We start from the raw sequence: 23,264 nt of genomic DNA, 5'->3' as shown, positions 1-23,264 counted from the left end.
GCCCCTTGTTCCAAACTATCATCCCACAAAGTTAATAACCATCGATTTAAATAATTGACCAAACCGTTAGTATTGTTTATCCCACACTTCCACTACACGAGAAACCCAATTTTGTGATGTGTGGGGGGCGGGGTGTGTGATGGGTAAAGGGAATAACGCCCTAAAATGAGGATGTAGGCGAACGTGTTTGAAACAGATTTTCTATGCATCAACATTTTAAGTTATGACGAATGATATCTTAGAATCAGGAGCGCAACTAGTGACTTCCGGTGGTGGGGTGACAAGAGGAGATTTTGAGCCCCTGAGGTAAAAAGATTTGGCCCTCCCCAAGAAAAAAAAAAGACCAAAAACGAAAGCAATAAGTAATTACAATACAGCGGGATTGAATTACTGAGGTAAACCGAAAACATTGCAAAATAAAAAGAATCTTTCAAACATTAAACGTTTCTTTTTACAAAATATTAGTTTTAAGTTTTAATAAATAAGTTTTTACAATGTAATTTATCGAATAAATAGTAACAATACATGTATAATAGGAAAATTGCAACGCTATCTTAACCAATAATATATTAATTACATGCTAATAAGTTATTTTTACAGAAGCTAATGACACACAGCAACGGAAAAGTAAAACTGGGGTCAGGGGATATCAGTAACGCCGTTTCAGTTCAAAGAGGGTTAATTTATTCGTAAGTGCTACATCCTATCTCTAGGACAAGTATATATATATATATATATATCATTTTGCATAGAAATCCAACTGGGAAAACCCAATCGTTTTTTCTTTCGGAGGAGGGGGGGGGGCTCCTTGTGTTCCACCATGAGCCTGAGTTCACTGATCTGATGAATACCCCTTAGATACCCCCTGGATTCTGCCTCCAAGTGGTTCAGCAATAAGTTTGATGTGTTTGAATACCCGTGGTGGGCACAGTAAAGACAGCCAACTGTGTAGCTGGGCTTAAAAAACAAAAACTTGAATCATAACTATTCTTGAACATATTTATGATCAATAAAAGGCACATTTTTAACTGTAGTTAAGGGCTGACATTGCCGTAGGGAGCAATTTTTGAGTGGTCAAGCCATTGCTACTGCTAAACACTGTGACACGATGTGTGTAAAGGTGTAAAGCACACTACCGGCACGCAAAGCATGCCATTTCTAGGGGGGATGGCAAAGAGCATGCCCTCCCCCATTTTTTTTGAAACATAATGCTATTAGATTTAATCAAGAGCCATATTAACTACAAATACTGCATACACACAACATATTGTATTGAATTGAAATAAACAAGTTGTAGCTCTAAAGACATGAAAAAGTGGTCAGGCTATGGCCTTATCGCTTCCAACGGTTCTAGCTGATAAAGTTGGTTAGGCCAAACTACATAAACATGTGCGAGTCTGAGTACGATTTATTAAAATATATACATAAATATTTTTTGTTTCCGTTTATACAATGTTTTAGATGCATGCTATTACTTCTTTACACTGAGAACGTTTGTTGTTTAAGGCCCATTTTAAAGAAGTAGCATCTCATAAAACTTGCAATGAAATATTAATTTTGATGACAGTAACAGACTAGTGGCAAATAAACACGGATATGACCGTCTTCATATAAATACATCGTATATATCTTTGATGTTCAAAAATTGCATGCTTACGAAACAGTAAAACAAGACTGTCTAGTGATTTGATATATATATATATATATATATATACAATTCACTGATTCTTAACAATAAATAAAGCATCAATAAATAAATCTCAACCAATTCAAAGGCTTATAAGGCAGGAATAATGTATAGATCGACTAAGCCTAACATCAGTTTAAGATAACGGCTCACTTTTGAGATATGGTAAGCAATTCCAACCATCTGCTGTACCAATGAAGTTTATCTTAAAATAAATGGAAAAGTTTCTATGTCATCTTATTTCGAATTTACTGAAACTGGCAGTTTTAAGGTGATCATGCACGTGTCTTTGAAACTCTAAAGAAAAAGGAAGCTTATTGCTGATATATCACGATCTCATTTCACGCTGCAACGGTCTCACTGATCATAAACATGAAATAGGATTTTTGATGGAACGAATAAACGACGACCCCTTCCGAGGATGATCGTTTTTCTTCTTCCCAACAAAAAGGCAGACGTAGTAAGAATTGATAAATATATAGAGAAATCTATATATTCCTATATATATAAATGTCAGTAACGACGGAGTGAATAATATTACCGAATCATACATATGCGTAGGGGATGCCAGGTATTGCTAGAAAATTTAGAACTAACTACGAAAACAAGGCGCTCTATGAATGCTGGAAGGCATCTTCATGTACAAAATAAAGATTCTGCTACAATGCACTCACGGCTAGTAACTTGCTTTCACGATTGTGAAATACCACAGCAACGATCACGTTAAGATGCATGACGTTTTTAAATCGTTAATATTAAACGACGGATTACTATTCTTATTTCTTTACGCTTTGTACTCAGCCACAATAAAAGAATCAGTTCTTGGAAGTATTACACAAGATGTGGAAACCGGTAAACATTAAAGACATTTACTAATCGACTGTTAGAACGTTTGTTTGTTGTTACGTGCAAAGCTACACGATGCGCTATCTATGCTGTGCTCACCAGGAGTATCGAAACCCGGTTTTTAGCAATATGAGCTCTCAGACATACTACTGAGCCACTAGGAGAGGGAATTTTGTTTTGTTTGAAGTTAAGCACAAAGCTACACAATGGGATATCTGTGCTCTGCCCACCACGGGTATCGAAACCCGGTTTCTAGCGTTGTAAGTCCGCAGACATACCGTTGTGCCACTGAGGGGGCAGGAGAAGGAAGGGGCGACTATCTTCTGTGTCAAAGTTGTTACTATGTAACATGTTAAAGTTGTAACCATGTAACATGATAGAGTTGTAAAAGTGTAACATGTTAGAGTTGTAAAAGTTTAACATGTTACAGTTGCAAATGTGTAACATCCTAAAGTTGTATACACAATGAGCATTTATTATTTATTGGCAGCATTTTTGATATATATATATATATCAACTGAAAACGGTGATCATTTTTCGATACCATTTCTCACAAGGTCCTCAAACTGACATCCGAATCTATAAGATACGCTAGAACACATGAGATACACATAAAAACCATAATTGGAGGTTCCAGGGATAAAATAAACATTTAGTTTCAAGTTTCTGGGTGGAAATAATGGGACTTTTGTTTTTGAAAACAACAGTTTGAGTGTTTCTTCTGTGACAGTGATGGAACTGAATTGATATTAGGAGTTAACGCCAAAGGTCAGTCATGATCATTGCAAGATAAGTATTAAAATCTCTGTTCGCTGTCATTAAATTTAGCATGGAAACTTAATTGTGTTTTTTTATATCAGAATGATACAGAGAGTTCTGTTCCGCTTTGAGCTAAAAGTATCCTGCTTCGGGTGGAAGAAATAATGTCGATGAGTCATCAGGTTAAATTACAAAGTCATAAATGTTCAGATTTGCAAAGTTTTCTAAATATCATATGTAGATTTTTTAAAACCATTTTAAATTGATTCCATGTAAGACAATAAATGATGGTTGTCAGTTCTTGGGGCTTATGCCAGAATCTAAAGATTTCATAAATCCTTTTACAGCCACTAAACATTGGTATGCACAAGATATTTGCAACGAATTTTCTTCTATGTTCCCTGACTAACACGTGGATTTCACACATTATCCTCTAACTAAATTATAGCGTTATAACATATCGAGATTTTTCAAGCCATTTTAAGGCCAAACTTATTAAACGTGATGTTGGGGAAAGTTTAGAAATAAGTTTCAAAACTGTCAGTAAATCTGTGGTCTCTGAAACCATTTTGCAGATAAAGTTACAAAGTACAAGTGCTGATGAAAACGAGTTTTTTGAGTTGCCGTGTTTTAGTGAAAGACTTACAATGAGATGCCAATTTATGTAGCATGGTTATTTTTTGTCCTTCTAGATATGTTTTATAAAAAAAACAACAAAATAATAAGCCGCTTTTAAGTTACGTTGTCCACTGGCAACTAAGACTACGATTACGCCCATAACGAGTCATGAGACGGTGTTGTCATCTTTTCAAGTCTTGTCACGCACACTTTAGATGTTTTTAAGTATGACAAATAATAACCCATACAGCTTATATCGAAATATAGATACCCAGTTAAGCATAATGAATGTTTTGCATGCTATAACGGCAGTATGCGGACTTATTATTAACACGTTAACCCTATTTTAAGATGGCGAATTTCCATGTTGATTATTAAGAGATATGGTTCACTATTTCACATAATACCTACCTTTTGCTACTTACTATATAGTTATATACTTTATATTCTCAAATACTTCTAACGTGAGAATGCTTTTGTGTTTAATAGATGCAAAAACGTATTTCCAACAATTTCGTGATTGCAACCACTGTTAAAAAAATTACAAATAAACTTTTCAACTAGTTTTGGGTAACTCTGAAGGGGCCTGGTATGCCTTGTGGTCAGAGTTTTCGACTCACAGTCTGCTGGTCAGGGGATTGAACTCGTTACCCTACATGCTCGTCCTTTCAGCCGCGGAAGCATTATAATGTGACGGTCACTCCCACTATTTTTTGGTAAAGAGTGTCCCAAGAGATGGTGGTGGGTGATATTGACTAGCTGCCTTTTCTCTAGTTAACAACTCCAAAATTAGGTACAGTTCGCATAGATAGCCGTCGAGTAGTTTTGCAGAAAATTCTACATAAAAACAAAATAACTATCTGATGGATTAGAGATAAACTTTGTAAATAATCACATTTCTTCGCTAAATTCTAGAAAAACTACTTAGTCGAGTTGCAATTTTTCTTTAGCATAAATTAATTTTATTATACTGCTTCGTCTTCAAAATATATCTAAAATTGATACTAAGAACGAGTCTTACCATCTGGTTTTACTACATAGTTACAACTTTAATATGTTACACAGTTACAAATATGACATACTAATGGTTACAACTTCCTTACAATTTTTTTAAAATGTCAAACTTGGGTTTCGCACTAGTTTCTTTTACTGTTGTTTTAACAATAAAGTTAGAAAAAAAAGTCTTTACTCTCCAGCTAAGGCCCGGCATGACCAGGTGGTTAAAGCACTCGACTCGCAATCTGAGGGTCGTGGGTGCGAATCCCCGTCACACCGAACAAACAAACAAACCTTCTAAACAACATCAAACAATTTTTCTACCATTAACCCTGATAAAGCTGCAATGACAAATCGATGGCTGAAATAAAAGTTTATTATTATTAGCTGGAGAGTTGTTTATTTATTTGTTTTTTGAATTTCGCGCAAAGCTACACGAGGTCTATCTACGCTAGCCGTTCCTAATTTAGCAGTGTAAGACTAGAGAGAAGGCAGCTAGTCATCACCACCCACCGCCAACTCTTGGGCTACTCTTTTTACCAACGAATAGTGGGATTGACCGTCACATCATAACGCCCCCACGGCTGAAAGGGCGAGCATGTTCGGTGTGATGAGGATTCGAACCCGCGACCCTCAGATTGCGAGTCGAGCTCCCTAACCAACTGGTCATGCCGGGCTGCTTAAAAGGTGCTGAAAGAATATCAAAATAAGTCACTAAGATTACCTTCTTAACCAGAAGACAAACGCACAGCCCCTTCTTTTTCAAATGTAAAAAAACGTAACTAAGTTAAAATATTTGAATATAAGGTGGATTAATTAATCTCTCAGCATAATTTGTTTAAAGGCAGCAGACTACGGTCAGATTTATTTGTGTTGCACCACTCGTGTTAACTTTTCTTTTTAATACGAATAATGAAAATTTCATCCTGCGATCTTTAGACAATTTTCTGTGACTTTTCTGCAACTTAGTGATTTACTTCGATATTCTTTCAGCACTTTATAAAGAACAATAACTTAAACTACAGGCAGACAATCCCGAAAATCTGAATGTTCCAGAAACTAGCTGTTCTGGTGAACATTCCATTAGCTTGGAGAAATCCCTTTCACTAGGATTATTTCTGGTTATTGATGCACACTTCCGACTTGAAATTATTGCACTAGAAATTATTGTACAAACAGGTAGATACAAATAAGTAAGTAAAAATGTATTTTAGATTAATTACCGGCACAGTCGCTTCGTTTGCGCGGTGTGGCGAGTTGATGCCGTTTCAGTTCAAACCTGCCATTTGTTGTGCTTCTTGTGCAACTCTCTCTCTCTCTGTTAACTTGAATTTTTACTCCTTTGTTCATCGTGAAAATGTCCAAACGGCAAGTAAATAACAACCTTTATGTACGAATTTCATACTATATTCATATCGTCTGTACAAGCCAGGCTGAACGACCCCAAACCCGGAAAATTCCGAAATAAGGCATGGCTCAGGTCCAAAGAATTCCGGATTTGAGATCGGGTACCTGTAGGACGAAACCCAGGCTTTGAAAGTTTTAAATAATTGTAAAGACATCGTAATCATTGAACCGGATAGAGATAATGGGATTGTGATTTTAAATAAAGTGGAGGTTATTCGAAGTAATACGGATAAGTTAATAGAAATTGGGAGTGATCCCACAGCATCCAGGGAAGCCAAATTTGCGAGATACCTATTAAAGTTAAAAAAAAAGTCACAATAACAGAAGATATGTACCAAAAAATCGACCAACGAGCTCAAAGTGTGGGATTTTATACAGAATCCCTAAGGAAGTCCAGTTAGACCAACTGTTTCTAGTGTAGGCACCTATTATCAGATTTCTGGCCCTGCTTTTTAAAAGAGTTTGTACCGAATGAGCATTCTGTTAAAGATACGTTTTGAATTTGTCAGTAGCTTAAAACGAACACAGTTTAATAATGATGTTCATTATTCTAGTCAAGATATCAAGTCATTGTTTACAAATATACCTCTAGACGAAATCACTGATATTTGTTCTAGTCTTATGTTTGCCGAGAATGCAGTTTTACAGGGTATAACTAAAGATGTTTTTAAAACACTTTTACGTTTTGAGACGAAACAATTGCATTTTATGCTTAACGGTAAAATCCATGAAAAGTCTGATAGAGTGGCTATGGGCTCCATCTTTGCTCCTGACCTTGCTAACCGTTTCCCGTACTTTTACGACAAAGTTTGGTTACTGTATTGTCTTATACTCATCAAATTATACGCTTGTTCTGTTGTTTGCTTTACACTAAGTTACCTTTGTTTACAGAAAACGAGCTGAGGAAAATGCGCGCACTTTTAACCTGCACGGGTACATACATTGAAGTGTGCAGTTGGATGGGAAATTTACAACTATTTATTTTATCATAGAGCATGTTTTACATGCCATAAAAATATAGTGATACCTTGATGGAGTAGCAAGAAAACATTTGATACATGTTTCTTTATCTTTGATAAGTTGTTTAGGCAGAGTATTCATAATGAATCTAAGTTTAAAATGGACAGCAAATGCCTGTTGTAGAAACCTACAAATGTAGAGGACGACGTTTCGAAAGTCTTCCGCCTTTTCTACAACAGGCAGTTGCTGTCCATTTGAAACTTAGATTCATTATGTTTCTTTATGTTTTTTTAGTTCTTTTATAGACAAACGTTAACACGGACTAAAAAGGTGACTTGAAAGCTGTCAGCCTCCACTCGACACTTAGATAATGTGTAGCGAAAAAAAAATATCCGAAGAGTTTCCCCCTCTCAGAGATATTTCTGTTGTGGTGTTTTACAAGCTGAAGTGGTTTTCTAAGATTTTCTTGTGTGACTGGGGCAGATGGTGAAGTGTAGTGTAACATTTCTGCCAAGCAACTTTCCTACATCGAGGTATTGATTGAATTCAGACCTTCAACCTCCTCAAAAAAAAAAGAAGGGAGAATGAAAAATAAATAATGCAAAATATTGGATAAATAAATGAAAGAAACCTTCTCTCATACATATCTACATAAATACCATGGACGGACTAAGTGAAACACATACTCCATTAGGTTATTAAACCCTAGAGAGTAACGAAAAAAAGTTGAAACATTCGCAGAACACATTTTTTTACATAAATTCGTATACATCATCAAATTCAGGCCTACTTCTATTGCGTTAGCTTTAATCCCAATTAATAACGATAATAGTCACAGGGCTGTATAAATAATAATGATTAAGTCACAGGTTTTTAGGGGTACATCTATAACACCAGTACTTATCGAAATCGTATGCGTTAGATATTGAATAATTAATTTTTTTCGGATTTCTTATCCTATACTTGACGAATAAAGAGAAATTACAACAGAAAACTTAAATTTTAAATGTTTTATAAACTGATGGAAATATAATGATACACAGTCTAGCGTTGTTCCAATGATTAATAAATGATGTTTTAGAGATAAAATTACTCACCCAACTTTGCAGGTTACTTGAAAAATGAAAATTTTCATGTGATTCCGATGTAAACTTCAACAGAGCGACAAAACTATAAAATAAGTATGTCGACTTATTTTGCTATATTAATCAACGGAGAATGAAAATAAAAGCAAAAATGAAAAACTTCACGCTCTGATTTGTCATGTGATGCGAGTAAGATGAGTTACCTAATGACCCATCTATGGTGTAGTACAAGCCAATTACCTAATGACCCATTTATGGTGTAGTACAAGCCAATTACCTAATGACCCATCTATGGTGTAGTACAAGCCAATTACCTAATGACCCATTTATGGTGTAGTACAAGCCAATTACCTAATGACCCATCTATGGTGTAGTACAAGCCAATTATCTAATGACCCATTTATGGTGTAGTACAAGCCAATTACCTAATGACCCATCTATGGTGTAGTACAAGCCAATTATCTAATGACCCATCTATGGTGTAGTACAAGCCAATCTCATTTCCCAGTTTAAATGTGCTAATTTTGGAACTTCAAGCTTTTCATCGAGAGAAAAGTGACAGAATGTAGAGACAAACTCTCAGATTGGAAACTCACGCTTCTACACATAAATCAATGTCAAAAGTAACCAAACGTAGCCCTGCAGTCCTATCCCGTGGGTGTCATCAATGAAAAGTACAGATATGACCCGTGTGTCACTTAGTGGTCACCCATTTAATATGGAAACGAAAACTTACTCAAGAAAGCCATCAGGCTGAATGTCACGAGTGACTGACTGGCCAACTTCTGTTCATCCCAGATGATTTTGTAGTTAATTCTAAGGTTTTAGCTCGGGTGACCCAGCCACCTTTACCCACTAGGCTTTCTGCTACTTAGATGATGTATTATAAAAGGTTACATCTCCCATGAGAGAGAGAGAGAGAGAGAAAAACATTATTTTTGGACAAGCAATAAAACTAACACACATACATAAAATATATGAAATGAAAAATACCAGTATTTAATTATCTGCATTACAAATACTGTAGCTACAATTCGAAATGTACAACAAAACACCTGGCCTATTAATTAACGACAAGGACGTAAAGAAAGCGTTTCAAAACCGTTTAATAGTCATTCACGAAAAAAGGCGGTTTGTTAATAATTACAAAAATGTTATAGAATACTGCGCAGAAAATTGTAAAATAATGCAAACGATGCTCAAACGGGATGAATAAGAAAGGGTTTGTAGAAATGGAAGATGGGTATGAACATTCGCGAGTATCGTAATAATATAATGTCGCATTGTTAAATTTCAATCACAATATATTAAAGCCAGATTCCCCAGCACAGAAAGTATGGAAACGTACTAATACCAGTGGTAAAAAGTAAGGGTTGACAGTTTTTTGTTACGGAAGCATACAAAATGGCAATCGTGTGAGAAAGGTAACTAAGTAACTAACTTTAGTGATTTGGTGTAATAGATTAAAATGTTATATGAAAAAAAACCCACCACCGACCGACATTTTTCAACATGTAGGATGAAGCCTCACCCCATTCCCATGTTGGCTCCTTCAGGTTCGCGACTTCTTGTTTTTTTTTAATGGATTTCGCGCAAAGCTACACGAGGGCTATCTGCGCTAGCCGTTCCTAATTTTGCAGTGTAAGACTAGAGGGAAGGCAGCTAGTCATCACCACCCACCGCCAACTCTTGGGCTACTCTTTTACCAACGAATAGTGGGATTGACCGTCACATTATAACGCCCCCACGGCTGAAAGTGCAAGCATGTTTGGTGTGACGGGGATTCGAACCCGCGACCCGCAGATTGCGAGTCGAGCGCCCTAACCACCTGGCCATGCCGGGCCCCGCGACTTCTTGAATAAGACATTTAGTGATTCACGGTGAGAACGTGAACTTCCCATTTTCTGTCCTCCAAATTAAACAGAATTAATATCTTTGATCTTCAATTTGTGGGACTTGATTAAATGTCACATCTGTGTAACAAGTCCAGGTTCAGTTACTAAAGACAAGTCATAAACGAGAGATTCGCTACAGCCAATAACACTATATCGATAAGACTGCGTATTTCCTATCTCTAAAAGCGTAATTAAATTTGAAAAGCGCTATCTGGTGGTTGATTTGTTAGTATTCACCATGTTGTTTTATTTAATCACATACTGTACGACACGTAGGAGTTTACAGCTTATAATTAGGAATGTTTTTGGTTTTTGTATTCTTCTTCATCTAAGATCACATTGATGAGTGAAATAATGTAATATTTGTGTACTGTTCACGCTTTACAATTTTAGTTCAAATACGTGGCGACATTTAATAGTAAACGTTTTAAAAATCTTATGAGACGTAATTTCAGTCCCTTTGATATCATGACGATTGGATATAATAGAAGAGATGATATATCTAGGCAATTGAAATTGTTTGCAGCAAACATACTCACACATCAAGTATTATTCTACATTAGATTCAATGTGCTTTATTGAAGTTTACAAAATAGGCATATATACCAGCAGGTTTACCAATGATAAAACACACCATTAAACTTATGAACAGAAATCACTGATTCAATAAGAAATTGTTAATACGCAGAATTAACTGCATAGTAACGTATTTAATACGATACAATATGATTTAATATGATGTATACTACTACACTCTATAAAGGCTTTAACTTCAAGATCTTACGTTCTGTTTCTTCAAAGACATTTTTCAGAACTAAAAAGATTCGGTGTTTTAAGAGCCTGGTGCAACCTGACCTTCAAATAAAGAGTGGCAACATACTTGATATATCTTTCTGTTCTACATTTGACTTTTTTTTTTAACACCAGTGATGCTAGAACCCTGAGTATACAACAAAAGACAAGACTGGCTTGAAAGTTAAATTCTCTCTATTTGTTGATAATACATATTTGACGTTGACAAAATAAAATTATCAAGATGTCTTTGATACACAATTTTCTTTGATGTGACATAGTTTGGGCAAAAAAATAGTGTAATGCCCATAAATTAAAACGAGAAGAATTTATTGCAATCGATAATAATATACTTAATACACATATAAACCACAACTGGGAATAGTGGCGATCACTTTGTTAGCTTTTATTAATGTAAATAACTATAGTTTTATATGTGTCTGCATGTAGAGACTCTTTATACAGCAACCTACTTCAACAGCAGCACAGCAACTTTTTATGAGTATCCTTTTTTTTTTTCGGGGGGGGGGGCTACTGTTAGCCAGATGTACACGTTTTTGCTCATTTTTGTTGAATTTCGTGCAAAGCTACTCGAGGAAAGTCTGTGCTAGCCTTTCTTAATTTAGAAGTGATAGACTATACGGAAGGCAACAAGTCAATACTACCCACCACCAACTGTTGGGCTACTCTTTACCAACGAATAATGGGATCGACGGTCACATTAGAATTCTCCCATGGTTGAGAATTGAGTGGGCGAGCATGTTCACCCTAACTACCAGGCCATGTGAGGTTCACTCTTTTTAGCGCATAGCTATACAATGGGGTACCCACATTCTGTACGCTGCCAAGGATCGAATCCCGAATTTTAGCGTTGGAAGTCCGTAAATTTACCTCTGACCCAGCAGGGGACCACTTTTCTGGGGCTAAGTGATATATAGGGTCTTTGCTACAGCTGCGTAAAGATTCTTAAAGAGTTTAACGTAAATAATGTGGAAATCATATCAAGCTGTACACCATAAAAAAAGAACAAGAAAAAACACCCAAAGCTGCTGAACAACATCACCAACTCCACGTATATTTTACAGCGTTTTCCAGTTGAAAACAAGATTTCAAGACATCTTGATGAAATAAACAGCTTATTTATGGAAATGGCCCGGCATGGCCAGGTGGTTAAGGCGCTCGACTCGTAATCTGAGGGTCGCTGGTTCGAATCCTCGTCACACCAAACATGCTCGCCCTTTCAGCAGTGGGGGCGTTATAATGTGACGGTCAATCCCACTATTTGTTGGTAAAAGAGTAGCCCAAGAGTTGACTAGCTGCCTTCCCTCTAGTCTTACACTGCTAAATTAGGGACGGCTAGCGCAGATAGCCCTCGTGTAGCTTTGCGCGAAATTCAAAACAAACAAACAAACATTTATAGAAGTCTGTTGTAACTTGTGCAACTGACAATAAATTAACCAACGGTAATGCATAAGTGAGATTATATGTAAGGTATAATGCATAACTGTAAATGGAAAATGCTTACAATTTCTGAAGAAAAAAAAGGTTAGGCGGCCATACCGATCTCAAGTCGGTTATAGTTGAAAATTATAATATTCATACGAAAAGGCAAAGCAACTGTATCGGATTCCTATGTCAAAGTTAGTAAGATCAGAAATCGGACAACTGTAGCCTAATGTTCTTACAGAACCACAGTACGTTAATCACTAGTTAAATTTTAGTTCCGTCACATCCATAAAGAGTGGCAGTGATAAAAAATTCTAGAGTATATTTTCAAGTAACTAATGAATTATTAAAAATAAAAATGAAATACATTATTGGGACCTTTAATTCGTACAATACGACATATTAATTGTTTGGAGGTATAACATGGTAGGAGGCAGGAAAGACTTATAGGTAATAAACATGAAAAATAAATAAGACAAGTAAAAACTATTCAGGCCTTGCGCCGATTTATTTTTACCAATGTACCTGATAGATATTGTAAAAAGTCACAGTTTAACAATTTCATGAGAACCGTGGCAAATCGCTGCTCTTAAGAAACATGAACCCTGAAGTTGCTATAAAACTTAGAGCTGATGTACAAGTTTTAAAGTCACCACAATCAGTATGCTACAAAAGACGACAGTTGCAGAAGCAATGATTGCGTGCTTTTTTTTTTCTACCAGTGGGTTGCACTCGTGAATTCCCTCTTGTTTTGTAAATATTTGATGTATGTGGTAAAATCAGTTTTATACTAAAAATGGGTTTTTAATGCGAATCCCAACTATATACTTGCGGATATAATCTGTCTAGATGGTTAATTATTTCTCTACAAAAAATTAATTTCATCCTTTATAGGTGAAACTAAAATTAGTAGATTTTAGGGAAAGCAAATTGTAGCATTTAAGATTTTTTGTTGTTAATTTCACGAAAAGCTATTTGAGGACTATCTGCGCTAGAGGTAAGGCAACTGATCAATATCACCCACCGCCAACTGTTGGGCTACTTTTTACCAATGAATAATGGGATTTATCTTCACATTATAACGCCTTCGTGGCTGAAAGAGGCGAGCATGTTCGGGTGTGGGTTTCGATCCAGCAACCTGCAGATAGAGCCGAACGCCCTAACAACCAAGCGAAGCCAGGCCTCAAACAGTTCTGGAGTGGAAGCCTTATTTCCATATCCATCTACAACAAATCTTCTGATAAAAACTGCAATAAGTAATGTATTCAATTCGAAAAAATTCTTATAATTTAAACATGACGTGACTCGTCATGATCACTGAGGCTTAATTGAGAAAAACTCCAAATAAATCAACTTTAAAAGCTTTTTATTGGTTTTAGCACAAAGCTACACTATGGACTACAATGTAAAGTTAATATTTGGATGTTGGTTAATGAAGTAGCATCTGAAAAATACATTAAACAATCATCAACTTTATCAGTTCTAAGTTCGGTCAGTATTTTATGACGTTATAAGCAACATTTCAATATTAAAAAAAAATAAAGGAATGGATGATTAAAAATCATCGAGCTAACGACTAATTTCCGAAAATGTTTTTGACGTGTTAATCAAACTGACAATTTATGAAATTAATATATATATATATATATTCGTAAATTACCATTACCTACAGTTTTTCATTGCTAGAAATAGCGATAAGAAACCAGATTTCTAGCACGTACCTGTGTGGCTCTATCCATCATATGCCGGACATAGTAGCTGTGGTAGTAACAGTCACGCGGCCACTGTCCAGCCAGGTAGATGGTATCCAATGAGGCAGTCCGTCGAATGTAGGGGGCAGCACTGATGGATTTGATATTCAGCGTCTTGGACTTCTCTGCTGAACGAAACCAGAAACAAACACAACTTTACATTGTGCTGCTTTTATTTGATAGATATATAGATAATTTTGTATGAAAGAAATAAGATCCCCGTGATTGTCCAAATCACGTAAAATAGCTTCATATAATTACCAAAGCTCCTCGATAAATCGAAATGACTTAAAAAAATTATCTGTTTTGTTGAATTTCGCGCAAAACTACAAGAGGGCTATCTGCACTAGCAGTCCATAATTTGGAAGTGACAGATTAGAAGGAAGGCGACGGGGTTCGATCCCAAGATTTGCAGCTTTGGAGCTGAGCACTCTAACCACCATGCTATGCCAGTCCATTAAACCATGTGTGATTCTAACAGTTCCTGCAACACTTAGTAGAAATATTTTATAAAACACAAAAATCTGTGTTTGTCTGTCCGTTATCTAATTACTCCTAGGTCGCTGGACCAATCTCAACCAAATTTTGTGGGATGTAAGTTTGGGAAAAGAAGCATGTTAATGGTGGTTCATTATTGCTGTTTTATTGAGCATTTATTATCTTTGACGTAAGTTAACGTTAACTACGTTCATAGATGGCGCCACGTTCTTACACCAACAAAAAAAAATTATTAAATTTTCTATAACATAACATTCACACAGTGAATAGGGAGGCCCACAAAAACGTCTTAAATATCTCAGAGAGTGCAGTAGCACTCTCTATGGAGGAATACAATGAAAGAAATGGCCGCTACTATTGCAATAATACATAAAAAATTCAGGCAAGAATTAACATATAGCAATATAACTAATTATTCAATCGCAATTGAGTTTAATTTATCCTATATTTGCCTGTTAACATTCTACTACACTGTGTGCCTGTGCTATTATGTAGAGATGATGCAAATGCCATCCCTACATTTACTTCCTTTTCTTCGCGTTCATAACTGACGAAAAGGAAAGAAAATAACTGTGGGTTTCTTAATCTTTCTTAAATACTTGATCAACTCTCATCAGTTCAGCTAGATCAGTGATGGAAAAGGTTAACCGCAGGAAATGTATATGTCTTTAGGTCCAAAAGATAGCTTAATGTATATTTCATTTAAACGTGTTTTTTCATATCGAAAGAGTATCTGAGGCTATCTAGTAACATAGCTGGATTTAGCACAAGTTTTTGTTCACCATATTGTGCTATACACTGAAACAGAAAACATTTACTCATATTAGACAACAACAAAAGTTTTGTCACATAAGTACTGCAGGCTCGAGATACATCAGCAAGACCAATTACAGAGAATATTATCCAAATGAGTTTTTGTCTGTTTAATATTTTTAAGCACAAAGCTACACAATGGGTTATCTGTGCTCTGCCCACCACGGGTATCGAATTCCGGTTTCTAGTGTTCCAAGTCCGCAGACATATCCACTGGGAGGAGGAAACATGGGAAATAAATTCCCAACAAATTATTACACACAACAATTTGCGAAAGGTGAAGTAGTAAGCAAGACAATATTCGCTCACGCACAGTTCGGTGTTTTATTTTTGCTGCAAGAGTTTCGGCACAGCCAACTTTTTTTTTTCACTATCGTCAAACAGAAGAAAGAACTGAAAACAACAACATCAACTGTAAACATATTCGAGTAACAACAAAATTCAGCAGATCATCTGGAGACATTTCAACAATGGGAAAATTAAATTATCGACTGAAGATTAATCACACAACCCATACGGAAAATTTGCACTTTGCATGACTACGCAAGAGAACCGAAAAGCTAAATCACTGCCTTGAGCTGGATTAAACTTTCCTAACATGAAAACAGAAATGTCATGAAATCTGTTGAATATTCAACCATGATTGATCCTGCCATGAAAGAATGCCTTACAAGAATTAGCACACAATAAATCCATAAGAGCTATCTGGGAAAGGACCTGTTGTAGGAGCTGTTTAACTGCTCTGAAATAAGATCCAGACTAATGTGTTGTTGATTGCTGCTAGAAATGCCACGATTGTACTGAACCTACTCCAGATATAAGCCACACAGAACAAACGACAATGATAATGTCACAGCTATTAAGATAACTACGACTGAAGAGAAATAAGTCAGATAAACGAGCATTTCCTCGAATATTTGCCGCTGAAAGAAATAAGTAGTGTCGGTATGGCCGCAGTTTCTCTGTGGAAATTTGAATAAACAGCGATTCCCTTGAAAGAATTACAAAGCTAAAGGTATGACAAAGAGGCAGTAACGTTCTTCGACTTGATTCAAAGTATACATTTCTACTTCAGCCCGTCGTTGAGAAATATTGCTACAACATGTGACCCATTTTCAATCATCTCATCCCTTTTTTCTTTTCTTGTTTTTTAAGTAGTGAAATGTTGCTTATAACGTCATAAAATACAGACCGAACTTAGAACTGTTAAAGTTCATATGTGGAACACGCTGAGAAGGTAGAACTGATGCTGTCCGATACCAGCTAGAAGAAGTCAACAACGTTTTCTCTCCATTGCAGAAAGCTACACCCTCACAGAAGCCAGTGGAACAAAGTTGGGTTATCAAATGAAAGCAATCGCTATCAAAATACTAAGTTTCAAATCTATCGCCAGTCTTATAGTTTGACACGTTTTGCTATATGAGATCAACCTTACCAGAAAGCAGCTGCAACAAAGTGATCCTTACATGTCTTGAGATATTCATAGCTACAGAAAACAAAAAATCTTTATCAGTGCAGGACTGATAAAAGCCTTGTAAAAGCATTGGAAAGAGCAGGAAAAAAAAGCAAACCACTGTACAATTTCTCAAGAACAGTACTCTCGCTCATGAAAAATAATCGTTTTCAAAAGAATGTTATTATCAGTGAACATATCTTTGATTCCCACCAATACAATGTAAGGTAATTTTTTTTTAACAAAATTGTCGGCATAACCCTTGAATCTGTGGGTAAAAGGAGGTTTCACTAATACAACACCACAGTTCATTGTTCACTTTCATGTACTGACTTGTCGAAAATGAGCTCATGGAATTTGTTCCGAGAGTCTGCAAGTCGTTTTATCAGATGACGATGCAAATGATGCCATGGCAACAGAACTATGTAACATAGTAAAGATTCTCCTTTCTTGGAGAGCGTCTAAAATGATTCCGAAAGGTGTTTTGGAAGATGTATAAAAACAAACTGGCATTGTTGATTTCCAATACCCCTGTCACATTGAGAATTCTGATGACTTTGCTCATCACTGTTGCTACTGGAGAAATAAGTTTGGCCAAACTCAATTAATTAAGACATGTCTGAGCTCAACCATGACATAAATAAGATTGAATGGACTGTTATTAACATCGAGCACAAATATTAGACTTTAAAAGCAAGCAGTGTGAGATTTCGTCTCAATGAAAGAAAGGGAACTTTTCATAATAGCAACATTTTGAATTATATAACATGATACTCGTATATTAACCATTACTGTAATAATATTTTTAAGGCTTTAATAAACTGATTTGATCAGCAGTCCTTCGGTTTTGTTGCACAACAAAAACTAAGATTTAAAACACACCTATATAGAGGAAGCTAAGTAGCTAAACGGCCGGGCCTATATCTAGGCTTGTATGTGTGAGGTTATTAAGTATCCAACTTTAGATGCTAGACTTTTTGAGTACTTTTTACACGTTTAAGCCTTCCTGAAAATATGAATTTCTTCAAACCTTTTAGTCTTCTTAAGGAATAAGAATGTGCATATACTATGAATCTGTAAACCCAAGATTTAACGATTTGGTTAAAGTGAAGTCAACATTTTATAAGCAGTTAGCAGTCTGTACAAGTTTGGGTAGTTTCCAATACAATGTGGAGTTTTTCGCTGATATCACAAAGTAGCAGCAAAAGTCGTACTATATTTCAGTTATTACACAGTACTTTGTCAGCAGAATGGTTATATATATATATATATATTTATGTCCCATATCTATAGGCCTAGCTTCGCATCTCGTTTTTTTTTTTTGTTGATTTGCGGGTCAAGCTACTCGAGGTTACCTGCGCTGGCTATCCCTAATTAGAAGAAATAGACTAGAGGGATTGCAACTAGTTCACACCACCCACTACAAACAATTAGGTTACGCTTTACAAACGAAAAGTGGGGGATTGACGGTCACATTATAACGCCCCCACGCCTGAAAGGGCGAGCATGTTCGGTATGATTCGAACCCGTGACCCGCAGATTACGAGTTAAACGCCCTAACCACCAGGCCGTGTCAGACCCCCGCAACTCAGAACTAGTATGTACGTAATGTTTAATCAAGTGCCTCTGACTTCGTTATTATCGCTATAAAGCAATCGTTTCTGCTGATTTCAAACCAATTCAGGTGGAAAAACGTAGGTATAATAGCAGTCAACGGCTGCAGAATGTATTTTTTCGTTATAGATATATTGGTTTTATATTCAAAAACAACAGACTGTATTTAAAATTTAAAAGTTTGTTTGTTTGTCGTTAAGCGCAAAGCTACACAATGGACTTTCTGTGTTGTGTTCACCGCGGGTATCGAAACCCAGTTGTTATTGTTATAAGCTCAGTTAGCTCACAGACTTACCGCTGAGCCACATGGAAGCTAAATTTAAAGAAAGCTGACTGCAGTAAATATTATGATAACTTTAGGGATGAGAAAGGTTTCGGTCATTATATCATAACAAATAAATATTTATTTCAATTTCGATTTTTTTTCTGGTTTTCTTAACTACCTGGGTTGCTGTCAAAAATTGTGACGACAAGCATTTAATTACATGTGCAAAGAAAAAAGATTAAATAGACCTCATAACGAAAATTTGTTTATGTTAAATATTTGTATCTACTATTTCAGAATTAGCGTAGTTTGAAATAATTATTTTTGGTAGTTTACTTATTATATGAGTAAGATGTTTTATATTAGTTTTGACTTAGAGGAGTAAATGCATAATATACATTTTGTTGTCATGCCACTTAGTGGAATGATGTATTTCTTTATATGCATTTCTTTAATATACCTGTTAGTTATATTTCAGTTATTTTGAACAAGTATTCTATACATTAACAGATGGCAATAGAAAGATTTCTGTCAATCATCAATCTCCTCATGCACAACTACGCCAGTTCTCTAAACCTTATTAAAAGACAAAAGTAGCTTACATTTTTGTGTGTGTTTTGTTATAGCAAAACCACAACAGGCTATATGTTGTGTCCACCGAGTGGAATCGAACCCCAGATTGTAAATCGAAGACTTGCCGCTGTCCCATCAGGAGACAGTTTACATTATATATATAAAAAAAGGAACACACAAAGGAGCAAAATCCACCCATAAACGTTATCTTCGTCATAATCCTATCCAATAAGTTAACTGCTAAGTTTATCAAAACCTTAAATGATAAGAACAAAAAGTCACAATAAACTGCGTTGTTACCTACTATCCTCAACTATACACGGACTATTTTTCAGATATTTCATAGAGATAACGTTGAACCACTTAAGGTACAATACTATTTATTCACATATTCAACTTTAAGTATGTATTATCACTAAAAATATATTTACTGCAAAAGAATGATAGTAATTTTTCTATATAATAATAGATGAAGGTATTTCACAAAATAATTAGAGAACAATATACAAATCTCAATTTGCACTACAAATGGAGCAAATACACAAATGTCGTATTATAACTAGGCGAGTTTGCCTATGCTTAATTAATTAATCACATCTTTTTTAATTACCGTTTGAGCCCGTGTATAGCTTAGCTTTGTTTCTGACCTAGGGAACGACTGTTTCTTTTTTTTGGTTTGGTTTGTTGTGAATTTCGCGCAAAGCTACACAAGGGCTATCTGTGCTAGCCGTCCCTAAATGGCAGTGAAAGACTAGAAGGAAAAAAAGCTAGTAATCACCACCCACCGCCAACTCTTGGGCTACTCTTTTACCATTATAACGCCCCCCCCCCCCACGGCTGAAAGGGCGAGTATATTTGATGGGACGGGGATTCGAACCCGCGATCCTCAAGTTGCGAGTAGTGCCCTAACCACCTGCCAATGCTGGACGCTTTTTTTTTGAAAACGGCAGACGATATTAACCCCATCACACTACAACAAGCAGTAAATGAATATTATCTACAGTTAATTACTCTGTATTACACACTTTAAATAAATCATCACAAGTGAAAGCGCATTACTGGAACCCTAACTTCCCAAGGTTTTAATAACGTAAAGAGAAAATTTATAAAAAATACGAATATATCACATCCTTTTTCTTTCCAACTGGCATTAATCAATACTGGCTCACGTCTGTAACAAACTTGCCAAATACAGTACGTATACCTACCTTTTCTTTTTGTTGTAAGTTGAACGTCTACCTGACAAAAACAGCGAAAGCATTAAGGAGAGAGCGGTTAGTGTACTCAAGTCTACCATTTTCAATACACGAAACAACAATAGAAAACCATTACTGGCGCGGCAAGTGGCACTTGAAAGTAATGCGACAGAGCTTGAAGTAATACACGTGTTTTGTCTTCTTTTTTTTCTAACTGATATAACACTGTTAGGACTAAATTATTTTCTTTTAGCGCAGTACGTTTCTCAACTTCCGCTCAACTTCACATGCAGGGTTTCCCTTATAGAACTTTTGTACTGAATACTGTCTTGCGAAGCCAAACGAAATCGGACGAAAAAAAAAATTGCTGGAATACACATCATTTTAAAAGTGCGATTCGAAGCCTTACAATGTCAAACACTGACAGCTTTACTTAAATCTGACAAGACATAAAATAACATTTTCTGAACTATCTTTCCTGGCCAAACAAATATCCGAAGAAAGATATAACGCATAACAGACATTCCGCAGTTTCACAGAATTATGAAAACGCATATGATTACAGAATATAACTTTAATAACTAGATTCGTAACAAACTACTAAAATCATCCGACACTGACAGTTAATATTCGTACTGTACGAGTTTATGTAGTGAAAGATTCTCACAACTAAGCCTATTTTTCATAAGAAGCACCAGAAGAGTGTCGTAACAAAAGCTTGGTTTTTGTTTATGGCAAAGCTTTAGTGACTCATTTTGACCTGCCAACCAGTGGTTGTCTTCCATAGCTAAAAGCATCCATCGCCAAATCCAGGGTTACTTTTTAAGAACGAACAGTGTGATACATTGTCACATTATAACGCCCAGATAAATGAAAGGGGCTAGCCTTCTCGGCGCCAGGTTTCGATCCCGAGACCCGCATATGTGAGCAACCGCCATATCCACTAGACCATGCTAGGCCCGTAACAATAGTTGAATTTTGTGACGCTATAAATACTATAATTTAAAAAAAGGGCTAATTTTGTATCAGGGTTTTATTTATCTACCTCGATTTCATATAGACTCAATCGACTACACGATTAAAAGAGTATTTACAAAAGGTGTTTGATACAGTTTCAGAATGCAGTCGCTACGAATACCACAAAATCAAATTTAGAAAGCACTAACTTCTATAATTATAGATAGTTATATGACAGATGAAACTTAAGTCACACATGTAGTTATAAAAAGGAACACAATCTATAGTTGTTAAGATTTAATTTTGGAATCCAGCGACACTCATGAAGGCTTTTCTTGCACACTGTGAGTTGACAAACGTTTAAGTAAACAAAGCAGAACCGAAATACATTGTGAAAATAACCGTCAAACAATGTTACTAAATAAAACTTGGAACAGCATTTTGTTCTCATAACTGAGGACGATTTGATTTAAGTTTATGGGCATTTAAGAAACAGATAATATGCAAAATATAACGAAAGAAAACTCTCTAAATGACATTTAATGCTAAGAAAAATACTGAAAAGAAAATAACGGTTAGGCTTAAATTCAAAACACACACACATTTACACATTCACAGTACTGTACATAAAGACCACGCAATCATCACCATTTACTTCAAATTAAAAACATGCTGAGGTCCTTTTAGTAGAGGCATATCAGAACTTTGTAATTTCTCAAGGCAAAACAAACGTATCTAAGGAAAATTTAGGGGTTATTTCATTAATATTTTATGTTACCTCCATTAACTAAAATCACTGCAAGAAGCCAATGAAGAATGCTTTATCGAAGCTTTTAGAAAATACGCTGTGAGACTTGAATTCCAAGCGTCTTGAAGTTCTGGCCAGAGTTCCTACTTTGATTTCGGATGCCTCTGACGTTTTTTTCTTGATGACAATAGCACCCCTATACACTCAACAATACTGAGGTCTGGGTTCAATGGAGGCCACACTAAGCTTGCAAGGTTTCTGTACTATTTTACTGCGTTCGCTGTATGTTTGGGATCGTTATCTTACTTGAAAATGAAGTTTATCTCATTACACGACGTCCAGAAGAAACAGCACGCGAATGGGTATTTTCTTATATCGGGAATAGCCCAGAAATCCATATGCTTTCTGAAGGCTGCAGACAATTTCTCTCTAATCTGTCGCCACTCTTGCAACAAACTTACTGACGTCTATTGGTTCTAGAATTACCAAACCAAAATAATTTTCTCCAAAAGCAAGATGTTCATTGTTTTGGGATTTTGCAAAGTTAAATCTCTTCTGTTTGTTCTTTTTCGGAACAAAAATTTTCTTGTCGTAATGATCCGTTTCAGCCCTTCTTGACGCAATGTGCATTGCACTGTGGAAAAGAAAATGTTAACACCAATGGTTTCTTAAAATTCTGGAGCAAGGGATCTGTTTGATTTATGCTTGTCTCCGAATGAAATAAACCTTACTTAACATCTGACGTGGAAAGCTTAGTGGTATTCCGGGTCTGCTCTTGACGCCTCCCAGTGGCACAGTGGTATGTCTGCGGACTTACAACGCTAGAATCCGTGTTTCGATATCCGTGGTGGGCAGAGCACAAATGCCCCCCAGTGGCACAGTAGTATGTCTGCGGACTTACAACG

At 36.1% G+C, this 23,264-nt stretch overlaps 1 protein-coding gene across 3 annotated transcripts in view; it reads right to left on the bottom strand.

The window, feature by feature from the left end:
• Nucleotides 1–23,264, bottom strand: part of LOC106458758 (protein FAM117B-like) — a 215,150-nt gene that overhangs the window by 25,591 nt on the left and 166,295 nt on the right. For all 3 annotated transcript variants that reach the window (XR_002610435.1, XM_022385069.1, XM_013918307.2), the window contains one exon: nucleotides 14,213–14,370. Coding sequence is in view for 2 of the 3 variants with exons in the window: in XM_022385069.1 (XP_022240777.1) it covers nucleotides 14,213–14,370 (158 nt within the window). In the remaining variant the exon portion in view is untranslated. The remainder of the gene's footprint in view (nucleotides 1–14,212; nucleotides 14,371–23,264) is intronic.

Source organism: Limulus polyphemus, unplaced genomic scaffold, assembly GCF_000517525.1.
Source record: "Limulus polyphemus unplaced genomic scaffold, Limulus_polyphemus-2.1.2 Scaffold510, whole genome shotgun sequence".
Lineage (NCBI taxonomy): Eukaryota > Metazoa > Arthropoda > Merostomata > Xiphosura > Limulidae > Limulus > Limulus polyphemus.
The sequence above is the reverse complement of the archived record's forward strand: the minus strand, read 5'-3'. Positions and strand labels throughout refer to the sequence as shown.